Source organism: Microcaecilia unicolor, chromosome 13, assembly GCF_901765095.1.
Source record: "Microcaecilia unicolor chromosome 13, aMicUni1.1, whole genome shotgun sequence".
Lineage (NCBI taxonomy): Eukaryota > Metazoa > Chordata > Amphibia > Gymnophiona > Siphonopidae > Microcaecilia > Microcaecilia unicolor.
Window position 1 is genome coordinate 39,149,693 of NC_044043.1, and position 18,818 is coordinate 39,168,510.

The 18,818-nt window shown below is 44.0% G+C and overlaps 1 protein-coding gene across 1 annotated transcript in view; it reads left to right on the forward strand.

The window, feature by feature from the left end:
* Positions 1-1,299: 1,299 nt before the first annotated feature.
* Positions 1,300-18,818, forward strand: part of ATP2A3 (ATPase sarcoplasmic/endoplasmic reticulum Ca2+ transporting 3) — a 244,389-nt gene continuing 226,870 nt past the window's right edge. Inside the window, exon 1 of the mRNA XM_030222465.1 lies at positions 1,300-2,000. Within this exon, the coding sequence (XP_030078325.1) occupies positions 1,883-2,000 (118 nt within the window). The 5' untranslated portion in view covers positions 1,300-1,882. The remainder of the gene's footprint in view (positions 2,001-18,818) is intronic.

Here is an 18,818-nt window from a genome sequence, read left to right on the forward strand (position 1 = left end):
AATGAGGTGTTTAAGGTTAGTTCCAGGAGCGACGGAGGGTGGGTGGAGGGGGGCCCAGCGACCTCGGGTGGGGGGGGGGGGCGGCCTTGCCCGGCTCTCAGCGGCCCTGCTTTCAAACAAAAATTTGCTAGGTCTTACTTTCGGGGGAGGCCTAATATCTACCAATTCAGGAAAACCTCTACTAGGTCTTATTTTCGGGGGATGTCTTACTTTCGGGGAAACAGGGTAGTAATAGGTAGCACAGAATTTTGTTATGTAATGTAGGAAATTAAGTATAACATAATAGAGGGATGGATGGGTAGTAAATGGTAGGTAGAAACAGGTGATAAGAGAGAGGAGGGTAAGGTGGGAGATAGATTCTGAGTCAATGTCGTTTTCTCCTCTTTGTCATTTTTATGAAGATCCTTTAGCAACAGAAAATATATTCTACAGTGTTTTGTTGAAGGTGATTTTGAGATTCTGTAGAAGAGTTTGTGGAAGTGATCTCCTTAATGTAGATGGCAGACATGACAATTTCTCTCATACATATTCAGTAGGACAGCCTGAAAACACACCTGGTCTTTACCATTAAAAAACATAGACACACAATATTCAACAGGCTCTTTCTGACTGAGGCTAAGACAACAAAAGAATTGGGGAAAGCTAGAAAGGGTCATCCTTTCAGCCCGTCACTGAAATACTTTCCTGTTTCACTTATATATGCTGCTACTTATCAAAATTTGCTTATTTCTGATCTGACAAAGAAGGGCTACCTTTGAAAGCTAATCAAAAAATGTATTAAGTTAGTCCAATAAAAAAGGTATCATCATATTTTCTTTTCTATGTTTTATTTTATTCTATTTCTATTGAGTACCAAAACAACAAACAAACAAAAAACGAAGAGTTAGGCAGGCAGGCAGGCAGGCTTACCTAAAAGATCCAGCACCCAAAGTTTTATTTTTGAAAGAAGCTGTCAAAACTTAAATAGGCTGACTGACTTCTAGAGTGGTTTACTCTACACACTACATCGGTATGAGCTCAGCTCTGCCAGAAGCAGAGTGATGTAAAGTAGAAGAGGAAGTGCACGTTACAACCTGAAAAGGGGAGAACAGAAAATTCTAAGCCCTCTAAATTAAAAAATGCTTTCCGTATCGGTGACTAGTGGCTCAATATAGAAATGCAAATAGAGGGGGGATTTTAACCAATCAAAAGACAGCGAGAGGTATATGCCGCAGACAGCCAATCAAGAGTGGGTTGTGAGGGCTAGCATTCTACGCCCTAGGGAGACCGTGTTGCACTTAGATGATGAGGAGGCTGATAAGGAGCACTAGAGTAACATTAAGAGAGGGAGTAACAATGAGGCAGGACTTGAAAGCAGGGAGAAGAACTCTGGACTGATTCCCCCCCACCCCCGTGGGCTGAGGGAATAACAGACTGGAAGGCGGCTGATGGGGGCAGATCTAAGATCCTGCCATAGCAGCCTCCGGCTGAAGTAAGTTTGGAAAGTGCCTTTTCCGGGGCTGCAGTGTGGAGGGCGGTGCTCGGAAGTGAGGAGGCGGCTCCCGGGGAAGCGCTCACCTTTCAACGGAGGAGGGAAAGAAAAAGGAAAAAGGTGAAGCTCTGTAGGAAGAGGCGAATTTGCCGGGGGATCAGGGCTGGAGCCGGGGCTGCCGCTGTCGCCTCTTTTCCTGCAGGGATCGCGCTGGGCTCGGATCCTGTCTCCCATCTCTCTTCCCTCCCTCCCCGCCGAGGACCGGACAGCATCAGGGCGGACTTGCTCAGGGAGGGGGGGGGTTTCGGTCCGAGTAGTTGATCACCTTGGAGCGAGCGATCGCGGCTGCGTCCCTTGAGAACCAGCACCGGGCGAGGGGCAAGACGCTGCTGCTGCCCCCACTCGGGCAACATGGAAAGCGCCCACGCCAAGACCGTGACCGAGGTCCTCCGGTACTTCGATGTCAATGAGAACTGCGGGCTGAACCACGAGCAGGTCCGCCGGACCCGGGAAAAGTACGGGCTGAACGGTCAGTTCATTTGCCTCTTCTCTACCTCTCTCTGTCACCTATGGGGGATGTCACATATCTGATGTCCTGTTAGTCCTGAGATGTAGATGTTAGGGATAGCAAAAACCAAGCTGTAGGTGGCTCTTTGGGCTAGAAAAGTAGATAGGAAAAGCTTGTGAGTGCTGAGTGGACTATAGACCTCAGGACTAGGGGGAGTTGAATGTTGTAGGATGAGATGAAAGAAGGGGGGACACATAAGAACTATGGAAAAACTGAATAAGCATTAAACCCTTACAGAGCATGATAAGAGGTGCTAAGGGGAAAGCCATTTCCTAGCGTAAATGCTTGAGGAATTTCTTCTACGAAGAAATGATGACCAGCAGCGACTGGAGAGCTTGTGGATTGTCCAAACAATAAAGCCACGTGAGTGGTTGGCAGATATTTACTTTATTTGCGCAAAGGACGCAGAACTGTGGCATATTTCAAGCGTAGCAGATTTACTGTAGCAGCAGCAGCTTTTAAGGACAGCTAGAAGTTTTACTGTGTCGGATGGGGCTGGCTCTGTGTAGCGGGACGTTGAGGGAGCTCTGCCTTATGTAGAGGTTCAACGCTTATTTACAGAGTGCTGTCCAATTAATGCCACAATAGGCAACGTTAGTGGAGAAGGTAGATTGGGATGGTTTTATTTAGACTGATGCAAGACTTTGTCTTTTCATTTCATGTATTCTTGTAACCACACAACTGCAAAATTTCTGCTGTTGGACAGAACTCAAGTTATTTACGACATGATGTAATCTGTGGAATGGTCATTGCCATTATGGTAAATGGGGCAAAAGATACACCGGGGTGAAATAGTTTTTCAGTGATGCAGGCCTTTTGGTTGAGTTCTTCCAGGACTTGCACTGGTAGGTAAGGGCATTTTGGCCTACCCTAGTCTGTCCAGTTTGCAGCCCCTCCTGTATCCCCTGTCTTCCTCTTGCCCTCACCATTTCCATCTGTGTATCACCTGCTTAGGATTTTGCTGTAGTAGGGTGGATACAATGGAGCTCCACTATAATAGCTGGCCTTTTGTGTCTTGAGTAAAATTATTATTATTATTAACATTTGTATAGCGCTACCAGATGCACGCAGCGCTGAACACCTGACATAGAGAGACAATCCCTGCTCAAAAGAGTAAAATCTTATCTCTATGGAGGACCCAGCCAGTGGATCTTTTTTTTTTCTTCTCTCCTGTGTGTTCCCATGGGTCGAAATTGCATTACTAGACTTATAGGCTGAAGCTATCATTTTGGGTTGTAGTAGGCCTGATTTATAGGGAGGGATTGTCCACATTTGGGCCATTGTCATGCACTCACATTACAAAAGCAGGTTGTTGCAGACCACGCTAAGCCTTGGCTGAATATGGTGGTGTAAGGAATCGTATGGGGAGCTGCGTGGAGACATTTTAGTTTGGCCATCTCTTATTTCTTTTGTATGCACTGATGAGTTTCATTACATGTTGTAGCCTGTAGCACTATATGCATGCATAGACTATATTCCTGGGGAAATTATGTCCCCCCCCCCCCCAAAAAAAAAAAAAATAGAAATTCAGGGCAAAATATTGTGTGCAGAATTCTCAAACCTTTCAAAATTTTGCAGAATTCTGCATTTGTTTTTTTTCATCTAGCAAAATAATGCAGTATAATCACTGGCTTAGAATAATAACCTTTTGCTTTTGCATTTTAAATGATTTATTATCCAAAGTTGTAGAATTTTCATGCTTTTTGCAGAATCCATTCCAACTGTAAAAAAGGGCACCTTAAGATCAACTGCTCCCCACCAGGCTTAAAACCCCCACCGGCTTCCCCCTCCCTAGGCTTGCTCATTCCCTACCCCATGGTTTGATTCCCCCATCTCACTGTCTTCCCGCCCAACTCTGCCAATTACTCTTGGATCCCAGACCATCTTGCCTCCAGCTCACTTTTGCCCCCTCCCTCCCCCATGCTTTCTATTTATTTCTTCAAGGCTCATCCACATCTTGGCACTCACTCTGCTTCACTGGCCTTGGCTGAGTCCCCATCGCTTCCTCCTCCCAAGTTTTCTTCAGCTGTGACTTCATCCTTGGGCTCTGGGACTGACATAGATGCTTTTCTGCTCTTCTGGCCCAGCGGACCAACCTTGTCAAATTCTGCACAAGTTCTGCTTTGCACAGTCGTGGAGTGGAGGAGTGGCCTAGTGGTTAGGGTGGTGGACTTTGGTCCTGGGGAACTGAGTTCAATTCCCACTTCAGGCACAGGCAGCTCCTTGTGACTCTGGGCAAGTCACTTAACCCTCCATTGCCCCATGTAAGCCACATTGAGCCTGCCATACGTGGGAAAGCACAGGGTACAAATGTAACAAAAAAAAAAAATTTCTCCCCCCCCCAGGCGTAGAATCTGATCTGAACACAGCTATTGGAAATCCACTATGGTGGGTATCTGATCACTCTCAAACCTCATTTGTGTGCTCCAAACACCTGACAATTCACTCTGTTGGTCCCAACGTCTTGTAATGAATTTTGTGTGTTTTAAGTCAAAGTCCCGCATGCATTATGCAGGAGCTTCACAAACTGGGGCCACAATCTTGATGGGTTGTCCATAAGTGCATCATTATTCTGCATCTCTGGGGATCACAGAATTTTATTTGGCTGTGATCAGGGGGTCACAGACACAAAAAGATTGATGAGCACTGATTATGTCTTAGGCCTAATCCAGGGTGTTCTGGTAAGGCAAAACTCTTCGGCTTTAATGGTGCTGGATTATGTCTTTTTTACTATAACTGGTATTGGGTACACATCAGTCTTTTACCATGGCCTAAGTTTAGGTGCATTCTGGTACTTGAAAGAATTTTGCTGTTATCCTTGCAGTGCTGTCTCTTTATAATAACACTGCAGGAGTTTCTTCTGTATTTCCTTGCAGGTCTTCAAAATGCTGGTTTTTGTAATTTGCCACTCTGTCTTGCATCGCAGAAATGGTATGGTCTTTTGATAGTGATTGAGCATGAAGCTGGTTGGAGGGGAAGGGCCTTGTTTTCTTACTTGATTCCTTGGCTCTGTTTTGATTCACTTCCTTCTAAAGTTGAAAATGAATAGTACGGTCTCGCCTCGATTATAACCCACTTTGTATTTAGTGTTCCTCGTCCATCATAACTGTTGAAACATAGCTGAAGTCATTTTGACGCGTTCATAAGATGTGTGTTTGCATGGAAGGGGGTGTGGCCTCTGTGTATTTGCTGTTGTGGTTCTGTAACAGCAAAACCGTGTTCATACAAAGGCCCTTTTTTACTGAACAAAGTTTGCAGTTTCAAAGATGGCCTTCTTCCCTTTATGTGTGTCTGAGATGTGAGAAGAACATGCCAGACGCAGGGTTGTTTCCTGTTGCAGTTTTAAAGGTTATGATGTTAATGCGTTTTAAAAACAATAGCCAGAATAGAAAAACCACATTCAAAGTGAGATTTTCATTACTTAAAGATTTTTTTTTTTTACTCCGTAGAAGTGCATTTCGAGAAGGGACAAAGGTTAGAACTATTCAGTCCAGCATCCACTCTCAGGGGCCTGTGCAGCCTTTGGTTTTTGTGCCAGAGAGAGGCTTTAAATTTGCAAAGCTGTGGTAAATATATTGCTGTATTCGGCAACTGGAAATGTGGTGTCTTCTCTTAAAACCATGATCCCTCTGTCAGACTTCCCCCTCAACTGTAATACTTAAATTTCATGGTAAGGTTAAAAACTGAGCAGCACTGCCAATCAAGTCAAAGATAAAAGCAGAAGTTACTACTAATCATTTCCATAGTGCTGCTAGATGTACGCAGCACAGCACACATTATATGCAGTTACTTTCTCTGTCCCTAGAGGGCTCATAATCTGTTTTTGTACCTAGGGCAACGGAGGGTTAAGTGACTTACCCAAGGTCACAAGGAGCTGCAGTGGGAATAGAACCCAGGTTGCCAGGATCAAAGCCCGCTGCACTGACCATTAGGTCACTCCTCCTAGTTAGAGTCTCTAAAATGCTAAAACCTATTTCTCCTCACACGTGCTGCCTTTTTTTGGTGTCATTCACCGGTCTCCTTTCTTTTCTTTGCATTTATTTTCTTTAACATTTTTCACAAATTTTTTTTTAAGTAAAAGGAGTAATTTTCATTTCAGCCATTTCAAAAATATAAGGGTTGACTTTTTTTTTTTCTAAAAAAGAGCTCTCGAGGTAGAAGCAACTCTTATCCACATGACTCCCCTTCACCAGGACCGACTTGGATTTTCAGCAGCACTTACGCAGATCGTGTCGCTGAAGATCCAGGGGGACTGCCACAGCGCTGCTTGGTTAGTGCTGAGGTGGAGCCGGGGGGGGGGGGTGGTGGTTCAGGCATTGCCAATATTCAGTGGTGATACCCATATAGGGCTAGATTCTATATATGGCAACTAAAATCTAGGTGTGTCCAATTTACATGTTTAGCGGTATTCTATAAGCTGCATCTACATTCAGATGTGGTTTATAGAATAGCACATAGGCTAGGTGGCCGTGCCTAGATTTATTTATTTAACACATTTATATCCCACGTTATCCCACTTAGTTGCAGGCTCAATGTGGCTTACACAATACCGTGGAGGTAGGCTCCGGTTCAATAAAGAGAGGGTAGTTATAGAAATCTAGTACGGTTCATATTTTGTTGTGTCGCATGAAGTGCACGACCATTTACACTAGCTGGTGTAAATAACTGCGCGTAAATTTAGGCGCACTCCTCCGAATTCTCTAACCACGCACGTAGATATGATCAATTGCCCTGACATGCCCACACTCCTCCCATTGCTGCATCACTTTTTTTGGCTATGCGTGCTGGAATTTACATGCGCCTCTTTTTAGAATACGTTTAAAAAGATGCGTGCATAAATTCCTATTATTTTCAATTAATATTGTAATTGGCCAATTATCAACACTATAGCAAAACATTTTCAGACTGTCACGCCATTTATTCCTTGAATTCCATTAGTTACCTGTGTCCTACCGTATCTGGTTTAAAATTCTGCTACTTACCTTTAAGACTTTACAATATGGTGGCCCTGCATACATCTCTTCTTTAATCATTTCTTATACCCTGTCCCGTTCACGTCGATCACTTGACGAGACGCTAATCGTTTGGTGTTACCTTTCCCTAAACAAGCTCTAAACTCAGCATTCTATTTTCTGGCTCCCTCCCTTTGGAATAATTTACCAGCAACCATTAGGGCGGAACTCTCTCTTATTAATTTTAAGAAACGGCTTAAAACTCATTTTTTTCAATTGGCCTTCCCGTTTAGTTCCCCTTGATTTTGCACAGCCAGTATCTGTTGGACCTGCACACAGCTTGTGTCTATAATATTTGATTTTAACCATTTTGAAATTTATTGTTCTTGAGTGAATGATTTCTTTCCTTTCTTATATGGAGTGCCTTTTCCTTGATTTTGGGTTTTAATATTTGCATTGTTAACCGTTAACCGCTTTGACCTATTGAAATGTAAAGGTGGTATATCAAGTTTTAAATAAACTTAGCCTCGTTAACTGAGTAGCGTCACACGCACAATTTAGCATGCGCCATATATAGAATCCGGGGGATAGCAGTTAAGCCATAGGAAAAAAAGGCAGAATATACATTGATACACACTTATATACTGCCACCCTCCCCAATTGAGTCCGGTACGGTTTACATCATCAAAAAGGAATACCATTTACGTGATTCTAGTTTTTGTTATTGTAATATGAGTTTGTAATTTTGTAATAAACAGCACAATTGGCTTTGTATGTATGGGTTATTAGATATAAGTAATGTATGTTACTAGAGTATTAGTCAAATGATATGGGAATCTACTGCTAAGTGACTAATTATGGAGTATTTAGCCCAGTTAGTGGTGGAAGCCGAACATGCAAATAGATCTCATGCATATTCATTGGGGAAATCCTGAAAACCCGACTGGATTGTGGCCCTCGAGGACCGACATTGGGCAACCCTGCTGTACACAAACATGCAAGAGAGAGTCCTGCTTGACAGCTTTTAGGACACGTAAGGGAGTCACGTCAGCACCCGTGACCCTTTTATACAACCACAAAACAAAGTTCAACAAAAAGGAAAACAAGTTGATATCTATCTTCATACATTTTTTGGCAAGCTTTTGAAGGCAGAGCCCTCATCAATTGACCTGAAGAAGGTGGTTCTGACTTCGAAAACTTGTCAAAAAATGTCAGCTTATCTTCCTTTTTTTTTTTTTTGTAATGTTTTACGTAGTCCACTTTAAAGGTAATAAGAAGAAATTTTAATGGCTACCACACTTTTTAATGAAATAAGCACCCAGAACCCACAAATTTTACACGTGCTCTGCGGAAGGTGTGTATGAGTGTGTATTCCGTATATACATTCATTCTGTGGACTATTTTATAAATAAACAACCGTGCCTTGCCACCTAAATTATACCCTCTGGAAACGTGTACAAGTGCATGTCAATGGTTTGCAATTTTCTGTGTATAAAATAGACTTCATATGTAGACCTCCTTATAAAGCAATCCCCGCATGTATGTTTAGTGTTGTGTGCACCAAAATAGTCAGAAGATAGAGTTGGAAAAAAATCAAGAAAACAAAGTATGGTAAAAAGTCACCATCCAACGCAGCCATGTTTCGGCTTGCGCCTGCTTCAGGGGCATATGATATTACCTTAATAGGGCATCTCAGATTTAATTGTCAAGATTCGAACATCCAGCAATGAGATCTAGTCAATTTCTTATCACAGTTCAAAGAATCTCCTGAGTAAATGGGATTCCTATTTGGCTCACGCAGTATTTGTTTCAGGCGCAAGCCAAAACGTGGCCGTGTCAGGCAGGTGACATTTGTACCAGTGAATGCACTAAACATAAAAGATATTCTGCCATACTGCTTTGTTTTTCTTGATGCTTTTTTTTTCCAACTCTTATCTTCTGACTGTGGACTGTTTTGATGGTTTTACACCAAAATATTGCCTGCAGTAGCAATTGATGGATGAGTGAAGGCCAGTGGCGTTCTGTGGTTCACTGCCACCCGGGGCGGATTGCTGCTGTGCGCACCCCCCCCTGGCTGCAGGGCAACACGGCACCCCCCCCCAGCGTAACACGGCACCCCACCTTCCCCGCCCCCGACCCAGTCCCCACCTGTCTACCAGCTCCGTCCACCCGGCGCCTTGCGGACTCTGCACTGCTGTAAAAGAAGAAAATCGCCTTGGCCCTTCCCTCACTGTGTCCTGCCCTCTGATGTAACGTCCTATTTCCTCGAGAGCAGGACAGATTGAGGGAAGGGCCGACGAGGCGGTTTTCTTCTTTTACAGCAGTGTAGAGGCACCGCACCACACCACACCACACCACACAGCTGCCGGGTGGATGGAGCTGGTAGGGACTCGCCAGCAGAGCACCCCCCTACCCGTTGACACCCGGGGCGGAATGCCCCCACCGCCCTTGGTACGCCACTGGTGAAGGCATATCAATGCTGCCACCATACTGCACTTCGGGGCCCCTTTACAAAGGCACGGTATGCTCTACAAGTGTTCAGTGTGCACCAAATGCACCAAAACAAGACTACTGCCAGGCTAGCATGCCCCCTGGTGGTAATTTCTGGTTTGGCACACATGCAAACCACCTGGACAAATTATTTCCAGCATTGATGGGCAGTTGGTGTGCACTGTCTGGTCACCACACGTGAGCTCTTACCTCTAGATCAACGGGTGGCGTTAAGGACTCAGACCGCAAATAGTAATGCACTGGTTTCAATTTTACCATAGGCCCTTTTCTCAGCCCATTGAAAAAAAAAATCCCTTTTTCCCAGATGGGTAAAAAGTGGCCCGGCACACGCCAAAAACACGTGCCCACACCACAGGCCACTTTTTGTTGCGGCTTAGTAAAAGGACTCCTTTGTTCTTGCTGGGTGCAGCGTTCACACAAAATATTTCCTGTGAGCTCCCAACAGGGCATGACTTGGATCTCCAAGTTTGGAGGCCGGACTTTCTGCCCCAATACTGTAACCAACATGCATGCAAATAAGCTGTGTGCAAACACGAGAGAAGCACACCCGCAGTGCACCCTAGCAGCAGCCTATTTTGGACATAATTTGAGACCGCGCTCAGCATTGCATATGCACGTGCTAGAATGCAGTTCTGCATGATCGTCGTCATAATTATTCTGTGTTCAAGCATTATGGCCAGGGGCGTAGACAGACTTCGGCAGGAGGGGGTCCAGAACCCAAGGTGAGGGGGCACATCCCTGGTGCTGCTGACCCCCCCCCCCCCCCGGCGCCGTCACCAACAACAACAACTTTGACCCCCCCCCCCTGCTGACAACTCTCTCGACCCCCCCCTCCCGCCGCCAACCCTCCCCCGCCGTCGCCTACCTTTGATGGTGGGGGACCCCAACCCCCGCCAGCTGAGATCTTCTTCCGGCGCAAGGCTTCATTCTGTTTCTGTGAGTCTGACGTCCTGCATGTCAGACTCACAGAAACAGAACGAAGCCCTGCGCTGGAAGAAGAGGACCTCGGCTGGCGGGGGTTGGGGTCCCCCACCAACAAAGGTAGCGGACGGTGACGGCAGCAGGGGAGGGTTGGCGGCGGGAGGGGGGGTCGAGAGGGTAGTTGGCAGGGGGGTCCAGGGCCAAATCTACGGGGGCCCAGGCCCCCATGGCCCCACATAGCTAAGCCACTGATTATGGCATCGCTTGGATGTCTACAGTCCAGTGGTTTGCTGATCATACCCACAGCATCTCGCTCTCAACTACTTATCCCCTGCTGCTCCCCCCTTCCCCACCTGTTCACTTCCACAAAGCAGAAAAAAAGGTTGAGGGGTCTCTTATGTTCACAGTACAAAGAAATAGGAATGAAATTCCATCACAGAAGAGTGAGCTAACATTTTACTCCTCCTGAGACCTGGCGTTAAAGCCTTGGCATTAGAAAACCCATGTCAGTGTCGCTGATGTCAGTGTGGCGTGTGCAAAACTCATTTGAGCCTAGAGTGCCTATAGTATCGCACTAAGAGGATCTTTTAATAAGGCACACTCACATTTTTGGTGGGTGTGCTAAATGTTAGAGATGCCAATGCATTTCTATGGGCGTCTCTAACGTTTAGTGCGCCCACAATTTTAGCATGCGCTAAAAGCATGAGCGCACCTTAGTAAAAGACGCCCTAAGTTGTATGCAGAGCTTCCCACGCTTTTTTGCCCCTCCCCCAATGAGTTTGGGTTGGCACTCCATGACACCTCTCTGACTCGGTGCATGACCCAGGGAAAGTCTTTATACTCTGCAATTTGTTTAATCTTTCTTGCTGTGTTGCTGGGCCTCTTGAACCTCTCGGTTGAGTTCTGCATGGGATATTTATTTTCTTGCTACCCGTTCTAGGTTGCTCCTTGGAAGATGATTTACTACAAGTGAGGATTGAGTTTGCAGTACTAGCAGAGAGAAAATCTCTTTGTATCCCAGCTTGCTCAGTTGGAACTAGGTTTCTCTTTAACTTGACAGTCCAGATGCTGATAGGTAGCTAAATCAACAAAGTCCATCGCCAAAGCATCCACTCTAGACGTGACTTCCTAAATGTTTCTCCATTGCTTTGATGGTACCAAAATAGAATCCCAAGTATGTAATACCACATTGCATTCAGGCTGCAGGGGGTTAAGAATGAGTAGGTGACTGACTGGTATGTTGTTCCAAGTGGCAATTGTGATCATTTCAGTGAGTATGAATCCAGGTGCATTGAGTGAGATGGTTGACGGTTCCATAATAACTCGGAGAGAGAGGAGACGCTTGAAAATGCCAGTAAGGAAGAGTAATAAAGCACTGTTTTCTGACTCATCTCATTCTCCTTGCTGTTGCTTTATCCATTGCTCACCTCATCCACCTCCCTAGTGCACATACTTGACAACTGAAAAGTGTGATTCACCCAGATTATATATGTTCCTTTTCTCTGTGAGAAATACAAGTGCATTGACTGCAGCCTACCAGGGGTCTGCATAGAAATTATATTGTAATGCTCTAGTCACAAAGCAAAAGAGAAGTGTTTTTATTAACTTGGTAAATGTTTGTCTTTTATATACCGTTCTTCAGCCAGGCTAACAGAGCAGTTTACAATAATTTGTATAAAAAAATCAGGAAGAAACAAATTTAAATTTACAATCCAAATCAATATGGTCAGCTACAGAATAGGCTAAGAGAGAGAGAGACCAGTGGTGTAATTTCTTATGAATAGATTGCAGATAGAATAAATATTTCTTATAAATGATTTACAAATAGGGTATATCAGTTGATGGTTGATTCTTTTAGCAATCTCAGAATAATTATATGGAAAACGTTTAACTCTCCTGGCATGGTGAGCATATAACTCCTCTCTTGATTTATAGGAGGAAATAAAATAAGTTTAATTCAGCATCCAGTGGAATTTAAAGAAATGGGTGCAGATTTTGTCTCTGGCATGTAAAGGATTCTTTGTTTTTCCTTTTTCTCTTGCTCCAGCTCTTGAAATAGCTGGAAGCCTGGAGGACAGTACTTTTGTTGCAAAATGGTCCTGTGCTGAACAGTTCTGAAACCAAGCAGACTTTAAATGCAAATAGGCTGAATTAACAGGTAGTCTTTCTCAGAAGGCATCTCTTCCTGTTGATTCGAGATCCGATTTGCTGAAAAATCTTTACAAGTTGAGCAGGAATGTCAGTTTTTAGTGGTATGACCAAAAAAGGGCTTGATGCAAATCTTTTCCATGATACTGGTTAAGACTGGTAGTGTTGAACAGCTGACTTAAATGGAAATCCAAGGGTTACGATACAGATCTTCCTTTGCCATGCGCAGTCCTTTGCGACCTACCACTATGAGCTCTTAATACTTTTTATGGAAGTGTAAAAATTGGCATTACTGTCTTGTTTTGTAGGCAATAGCTGGAAAATTTTTTTTTGTTACCCACACAATTCATGATTTAAAAAAAAAAAAACCTTGAGAACAATCTAAAGCATGTGTAATGCACTAACTGAAAAAAAAAAAGCCTGGCTAATAAAGCCTATTAGCTTACATTCTTCTAAGATTTTGTTATGCAGCTGGTTGTCACAAACAGAACAAAGAGGCCTTTTTTACTGTGCTGCGATAAGCACTACCGCACGCTTACCTTAGGACGCACTTAGGTGTCCTGCAGTAAAAGCCAAATTGGTACATGCCAATATGCACACTCTGAATTTTTAATGCCTTTTGGTGGAGGGGGCATGACGGGATGGAGAGTGGGCATTCCTGTGCTAACCTGCGCATTTTTATTACCGCTTGCTAACTGGTTAGTGCAGGATTAGCGCATGAACTCTTGCTGCCTATCAAACGTATAAATGGCAAGAGGTGTACTCACTCGCAAATGCGCAGTAGAGACCCTCTCTGTCCGCCCCGTGTCAATATGTGATGACGGGGTGGGACAGAGAGGGAACCTGCGCACCTGCGAGTGAGGGAACAGTCGTCACCACCTCTTCCCCCCCCCAGGGTTGCCGCTACTGCTCTCCCCACCCACCCGGAGTTGCTGCCGCCACCCACCCTCCACCCGGCCCGGGTACCTGGCTTCACTATTCAAACCGCCGGAACGCAGCACACAGCTCATCTGAGCTGCCGTTGGCCTTCCTTACCTGCCTGTGTCCCGCCCTCGCCGACATTATGTCACACGAGGGCGGAACACACGCAGAGAAGATGGAAGGCCGACGGCAGCTCAGATGAGCTGTGTGCTGCGTTCCGGCGGTTTGAATAGTGAAGCCAGGTACCCGGCCCGGGTGGAGGGGTGGCGGAGGGGACTCTGGGGGGGGGGGGGGGGGAGGCGGCGGCGACCTATCCGGGGGGGGGCTTTCAACCCCCCCCCCCTCCTTTACTAGCCCGTTTTTACAGGCTCAACGGCTAGTAAAATAGATATCAGTAAGTGCAGCCACGTGCTAGTGGTGACATTAGCTCATCGCCATTAATGCAAAAAAGGAAAAATTGGTCATTTTACTGTTGTGGTAAAAATGACCTTAGCACGTGGGAAAACCCTACACAAGTGCATGCTGTAGTGAAATGCTGAATTTTCCAGCATGTGAATTTATAAGAATATTTCTTGAAGTGTATTTCTCTAGTTTGGTCAGCAGGTGGTGTATGTTTTATGTTTAAAGCTGTTACAGAGAAATAACTGTTCCTTCTTTAGTTTAACACAAAGAGGAAGTAACCTGTTACTTTTAAAAAATGTTGTTCTGCGCACTGATTGGCCCAGGAGCTCAAATTCACTCTGGAAATACTGGATTTTTCTCCAGTCTCAATTTGGAAGTAGAGATACAAAGACCTCTTTACTGAGACTCTGTGAGCGGATATTCTGTAACCTGTGAGCAGCTATATTTCCTGTACTTCCCAGGCACTATCTGGGTAGTGCTAAAATGTTTAGATAGTTTTGTAATTCATCCTTATTCAGTTACCTGTTATTTGCCTGTTATTTTCCTTCTGTTTTTATAGTTCACTGTTCAATATTTTTCATGACAATAACCCTTTCTTAGTTTGACTCTGTTTGTCTGGACTGACTAACCCCTCTGTTTACTAAAAGCTTAGTTCGAGTTATTTATTTATTTATGTAATACATTTGTATCCCACGCTTTCCCACTAAAAGCAGGTTCAATGCTGCTTACATAGTATTAGGTTATACAGAATTTTGTTAGGTAGAAAAATTAAATGTAGCATAGGAATAGCTTGGATGGGTTGGTAGTGATTGGATGGATAAGTGGAAGAATGGATGGGTTGGTAGGGATAGGTGATGTGGGAGGTGATGTGGGAGATGTAGTCTGGGTCAATGTCGTTGTCGTTGCTTCTTTGGTGTTCGTTAGGTAGTCTGTTCATAAATTTAATCAGGTTCTTTAGGGTAGGCTTGCTTGAATAAATGGGTTTTTAATGCTTTCCTGAAAGGTAGGTGGTCATAGATTGATCGGATATGCCTAGGGAGGGTGTTCCAGAGTTGGCTGCCCAGGAAGGAGAAGTTGAATCCATAATAAGTTTTGTACTTGAGACCTTTACAGTTGGGATAGTGCAGGTTGAGGTAGTTTCGCGAGGATATATACATGTTTCTTGCTGGGAAGTCAGTTAGATTTGTCATATAGGCCGGAGAATCACTGTGTATTATCTTGTGGATTAATGTGTGAACTTTAAAGTTGATACGTTCTTTGATGGGGAGCCAGTGTAGTTTTGCACGGAGAGGAGTTGCACTCTCAAAACATGATTTGCCAAAGATGAGTCTCGCTGCTGTGTTTTGGGCAGTCTGACGTTTTTTCAGGATGTGGGCTTTGCAGCCTAAGAAGATGCTGTTACAGTAGTCAACGTGGGTAAGTACAGTGGATTGCACCAAGTTTTGGAATGTTTTCAGGGGTAGATATGATTTTACGCGTTTCAGTATTCACAGCATTGTGAACGTTTTCTTTGTGGTGGTTGTGGCGTGGTTCTCGAGGGAAAGGTGGTTGTCTAGTGTCACTCCAAGGATTTTCAGGTTGTCAGAAATGGGGATTGTAGTGCCAGAGGTGGTAAGATTAGATGGGGGGGGGGGGGGGGTGCGGAGATGAGAGGATTAGGCATTGTGTTTTTTCTTTGTTCAATTTCTTCCTAAAGGTGTTGGCCCAGGAGGTTAAGATGTTCAATCCCATGGATATTTTGTCAGAGATTTCTGTTAGGTTTGATTTAAAGGGGATAAATATGGTAACGTCATCAGCGTAGATGAAAGGGTTGAGATCATGTCTGAATAGGGCTTTGGCTAGTGGGATCATCATTAGATTGAAGAGTATCGGTGACAAGGGGGATCCTTGAGGTACACCACAGTTTGGAGACCAAGGTGGTGAGGTAGCAGTGGGTGATTTAACTTGGTAGGATCTTGATGTGATGAATCCTTTTATCCAGTTAATAATATTTCCGCCGATTCCAAGAGTTATCTGCAGAAGAGCCCATTTTATTCCTATGGGCCCTGCTGCAGATAACTCGAGCTAAGCTCTAGTAAACAACCCCCTAAGAATCCTGGTGGTTTGTGTGTTGGGTCTGTGAGTGCTTTTTAGGAACTGGGGGACTACTGGGAGTGTGGCCCCAGTAACCTAGAAATCACCGGGGATAACGTGGGAGTAGGAGACTTTCCCAGAGATGGTTGGGACCCAGTCATTGGGAGGAGGGTGCTAATGTAGAGCACATGCCCAGGTGCAGGCAGACCTGAGCTGAGCTGGGGATAGACCCTCTGCTGCAGGGTTAGCCCCAGCGAGTGGCTAGGCGTTTTGTGACACATTATAAGGCCATTTTTTACCACACTTTAGTAAACAGACCCCAAAGGGAGGATTCTTTTTTCTTTTATTTTTTTTAGAGAGACATGCTGGAATTAGGAAACTATCAAAATCTTAATACCTGAATTAGGCTGGAAAATATACAGAACACTCCTCAGCAAATTTTCATTGTGCGAACATTACCAGTACCCGCTATGTCCCCTAATAAGGGATGCCAAATAAGACCAAAATAATATAATACCTCTGAATCGATCCATGGTGCAACCTCACCTTGAGTATTATGTTCAATTCTGGTCACCGTATCTCTAAAAAAAAAAAAAAAAAAAAAAAAGGATAGCAGAATTAGATAAGTTTCAAAGAAGAGTGATCAAAGTGATAGAGGGAATGGAACTGCTCTCATGAGGAAAGCCTAAAGAGGTTAGGTTTCTTCAGCTTGGAAAAGAGATAGCTGGGGGGGGGGGGGGGGGGGATATGATTGAGGTCTACAAAATCCTGAGTGGTGTAGAACAGGTAGAAGTGAATCAGTTTTTTTACTCTTTCAAAAAGTAGAAAGACCAGGGGACACTCAATGAAGATACATGGAAATACCTTTAAAAACAAATAGGAGGAAATATTTTTTCACCCAAAGAATAGTTAAGCTCTGGAACTCGTTGCCGGAGGATATGGTAATGATGGTTAGCGTATCTTGGTTTAAAAAAGGTTTGGACAAGTTCCTGGAGGAGAAGTCCATAGTCTTATTGAGATGGACATGGGGGAAGCCACTGCTTGCCCTGGGATTGGTAACATGGAATCTTGCTACTAATTGGGTTTCTGCCAGGTACTTGTGACCTGGATTGGCCACTGCTGGAAGCAGGATACTGGGCTTGATGGACCATTGGTCTGACCCAGTATGGCTATTCTTAAGTTCTTATAAGGGTTCAGTGTGGTGTTGAGCATCAAAACAATAAGATCATAAAAATGTACATTAATACTAAACAGAATCCATTAAAAAGAAAAGAAAATACAAAAACGACTTCAAAAAATAGTATATCCAGACAAAAATGTTTTCAGCTTCTTATGAAAACGTAAATACATTGTTTCAATCCTTATAGCAGAAGGTAAAGAATTCCAGAAAGATGACGCAGCTAGGGAAAAAATATAAGAGGTAAACTGTATAGTATAACGAACCCCTTTAACCAAGGGGGTCAAAGCAGCATCCTGTTCCATAATTGAGAAGAAAGTGATGGGAAAGACATAGAAACACATTGAGTCAGCATGACAGGTGCAATTTCATAAATAATCTGAAAAGTCAGACAAGCTATTTTGAATAAGATACTAACAGGGATCCAATGTAGTCTAGCAATATTAGAAGAGATATTACTAAACTTACTAAGCTTTAAAATTAGCCGTGCTGCAGTATTTTGAACTGGCTGTAACTTCTTCATAAGCTTAGAAGACAGACCAAGATAAAGAACATTACAGTAGTCCAGATCTGATAGTACGAGCATCTTGGCTAACATAAGGAAATCATGGTCAAAATAAGATCATATTAATCTCAGTTTCTAAATAGTCTTATGCTGTAACCTGATTTGAGGTTCGTGTGTCAGAGATGAATCCAAGATTACCCTCAAGACTGTGGATTTAGTCTCTAGTGGCAACGTTTTATCATCGGACAATCATAGTCTCCATCCGGGGATGGTCTATCATTTTGAAAAGAATGTCATTCACTGATAATAGTGTGTATTCTTTCCTGATAGTGCCAAAATGCATAATGGTTTGGACATGCAGGCACTGTGTGCACATTGTGGACATTATCCCCCGGATCCTATAAATGGCACCCAATTTTGGGCATGAACCTTAGATCTGTGTGCAAATAAATTAGTTAACGAGCTGTTATTGATATTAATTGGCTCTAATTTGGATTTGCGCACGATTCTATAGAGATCCATGCCCAAATCCTTTCATGTGCAACCCAGAAGAGGGGGTAGCTATGGGAGGGGCACAGGCAGGTCAGGGATATTCCAAATAATTATGCACAGTGTTACAGAATTTGGAGGCTATATGCCCAAGTTGTGTGGCAAACGTTTCGATGCCATGTACTGAATCCAGCCCTATGTGCACATAGTCATTAGTATTAATGGCATTCATCCCAAAATGGGGGGAAAGAACCCAGAAGAAAACCCACAGACTTTCTGGCTACCTGCACAGAGTGTTGGGGAGACTGGATGGACTCTACGGGTTTTTATCTGCCGTCATCTATTACTACTTTACCCATTCCTACTGATGGTGCTGCTGTATTAGTTAATTGTCACTATCTGAAGGCTCGTAATTTACATTAAGATGTAGCTATGGCATGGGTCTGATATCTGTCTTCCTCAATCTCATGTTTAGGATAAGGAGGAAAATTGGAATCTGTTGGAAATAGAAGTTGACTGATTCTAAGAATGTTTGTTTGTTTGTTTCAAAGGCAACATTCATGGCACCTGGTGGGAGGGGATATGACAGCTTTTGCTTAATGACGACACTTACTGTAGCACCCATGATTGCATGGTTTCAGAAGGACCATCTTCCATTCCCGTGCATAACCCCACTGCCC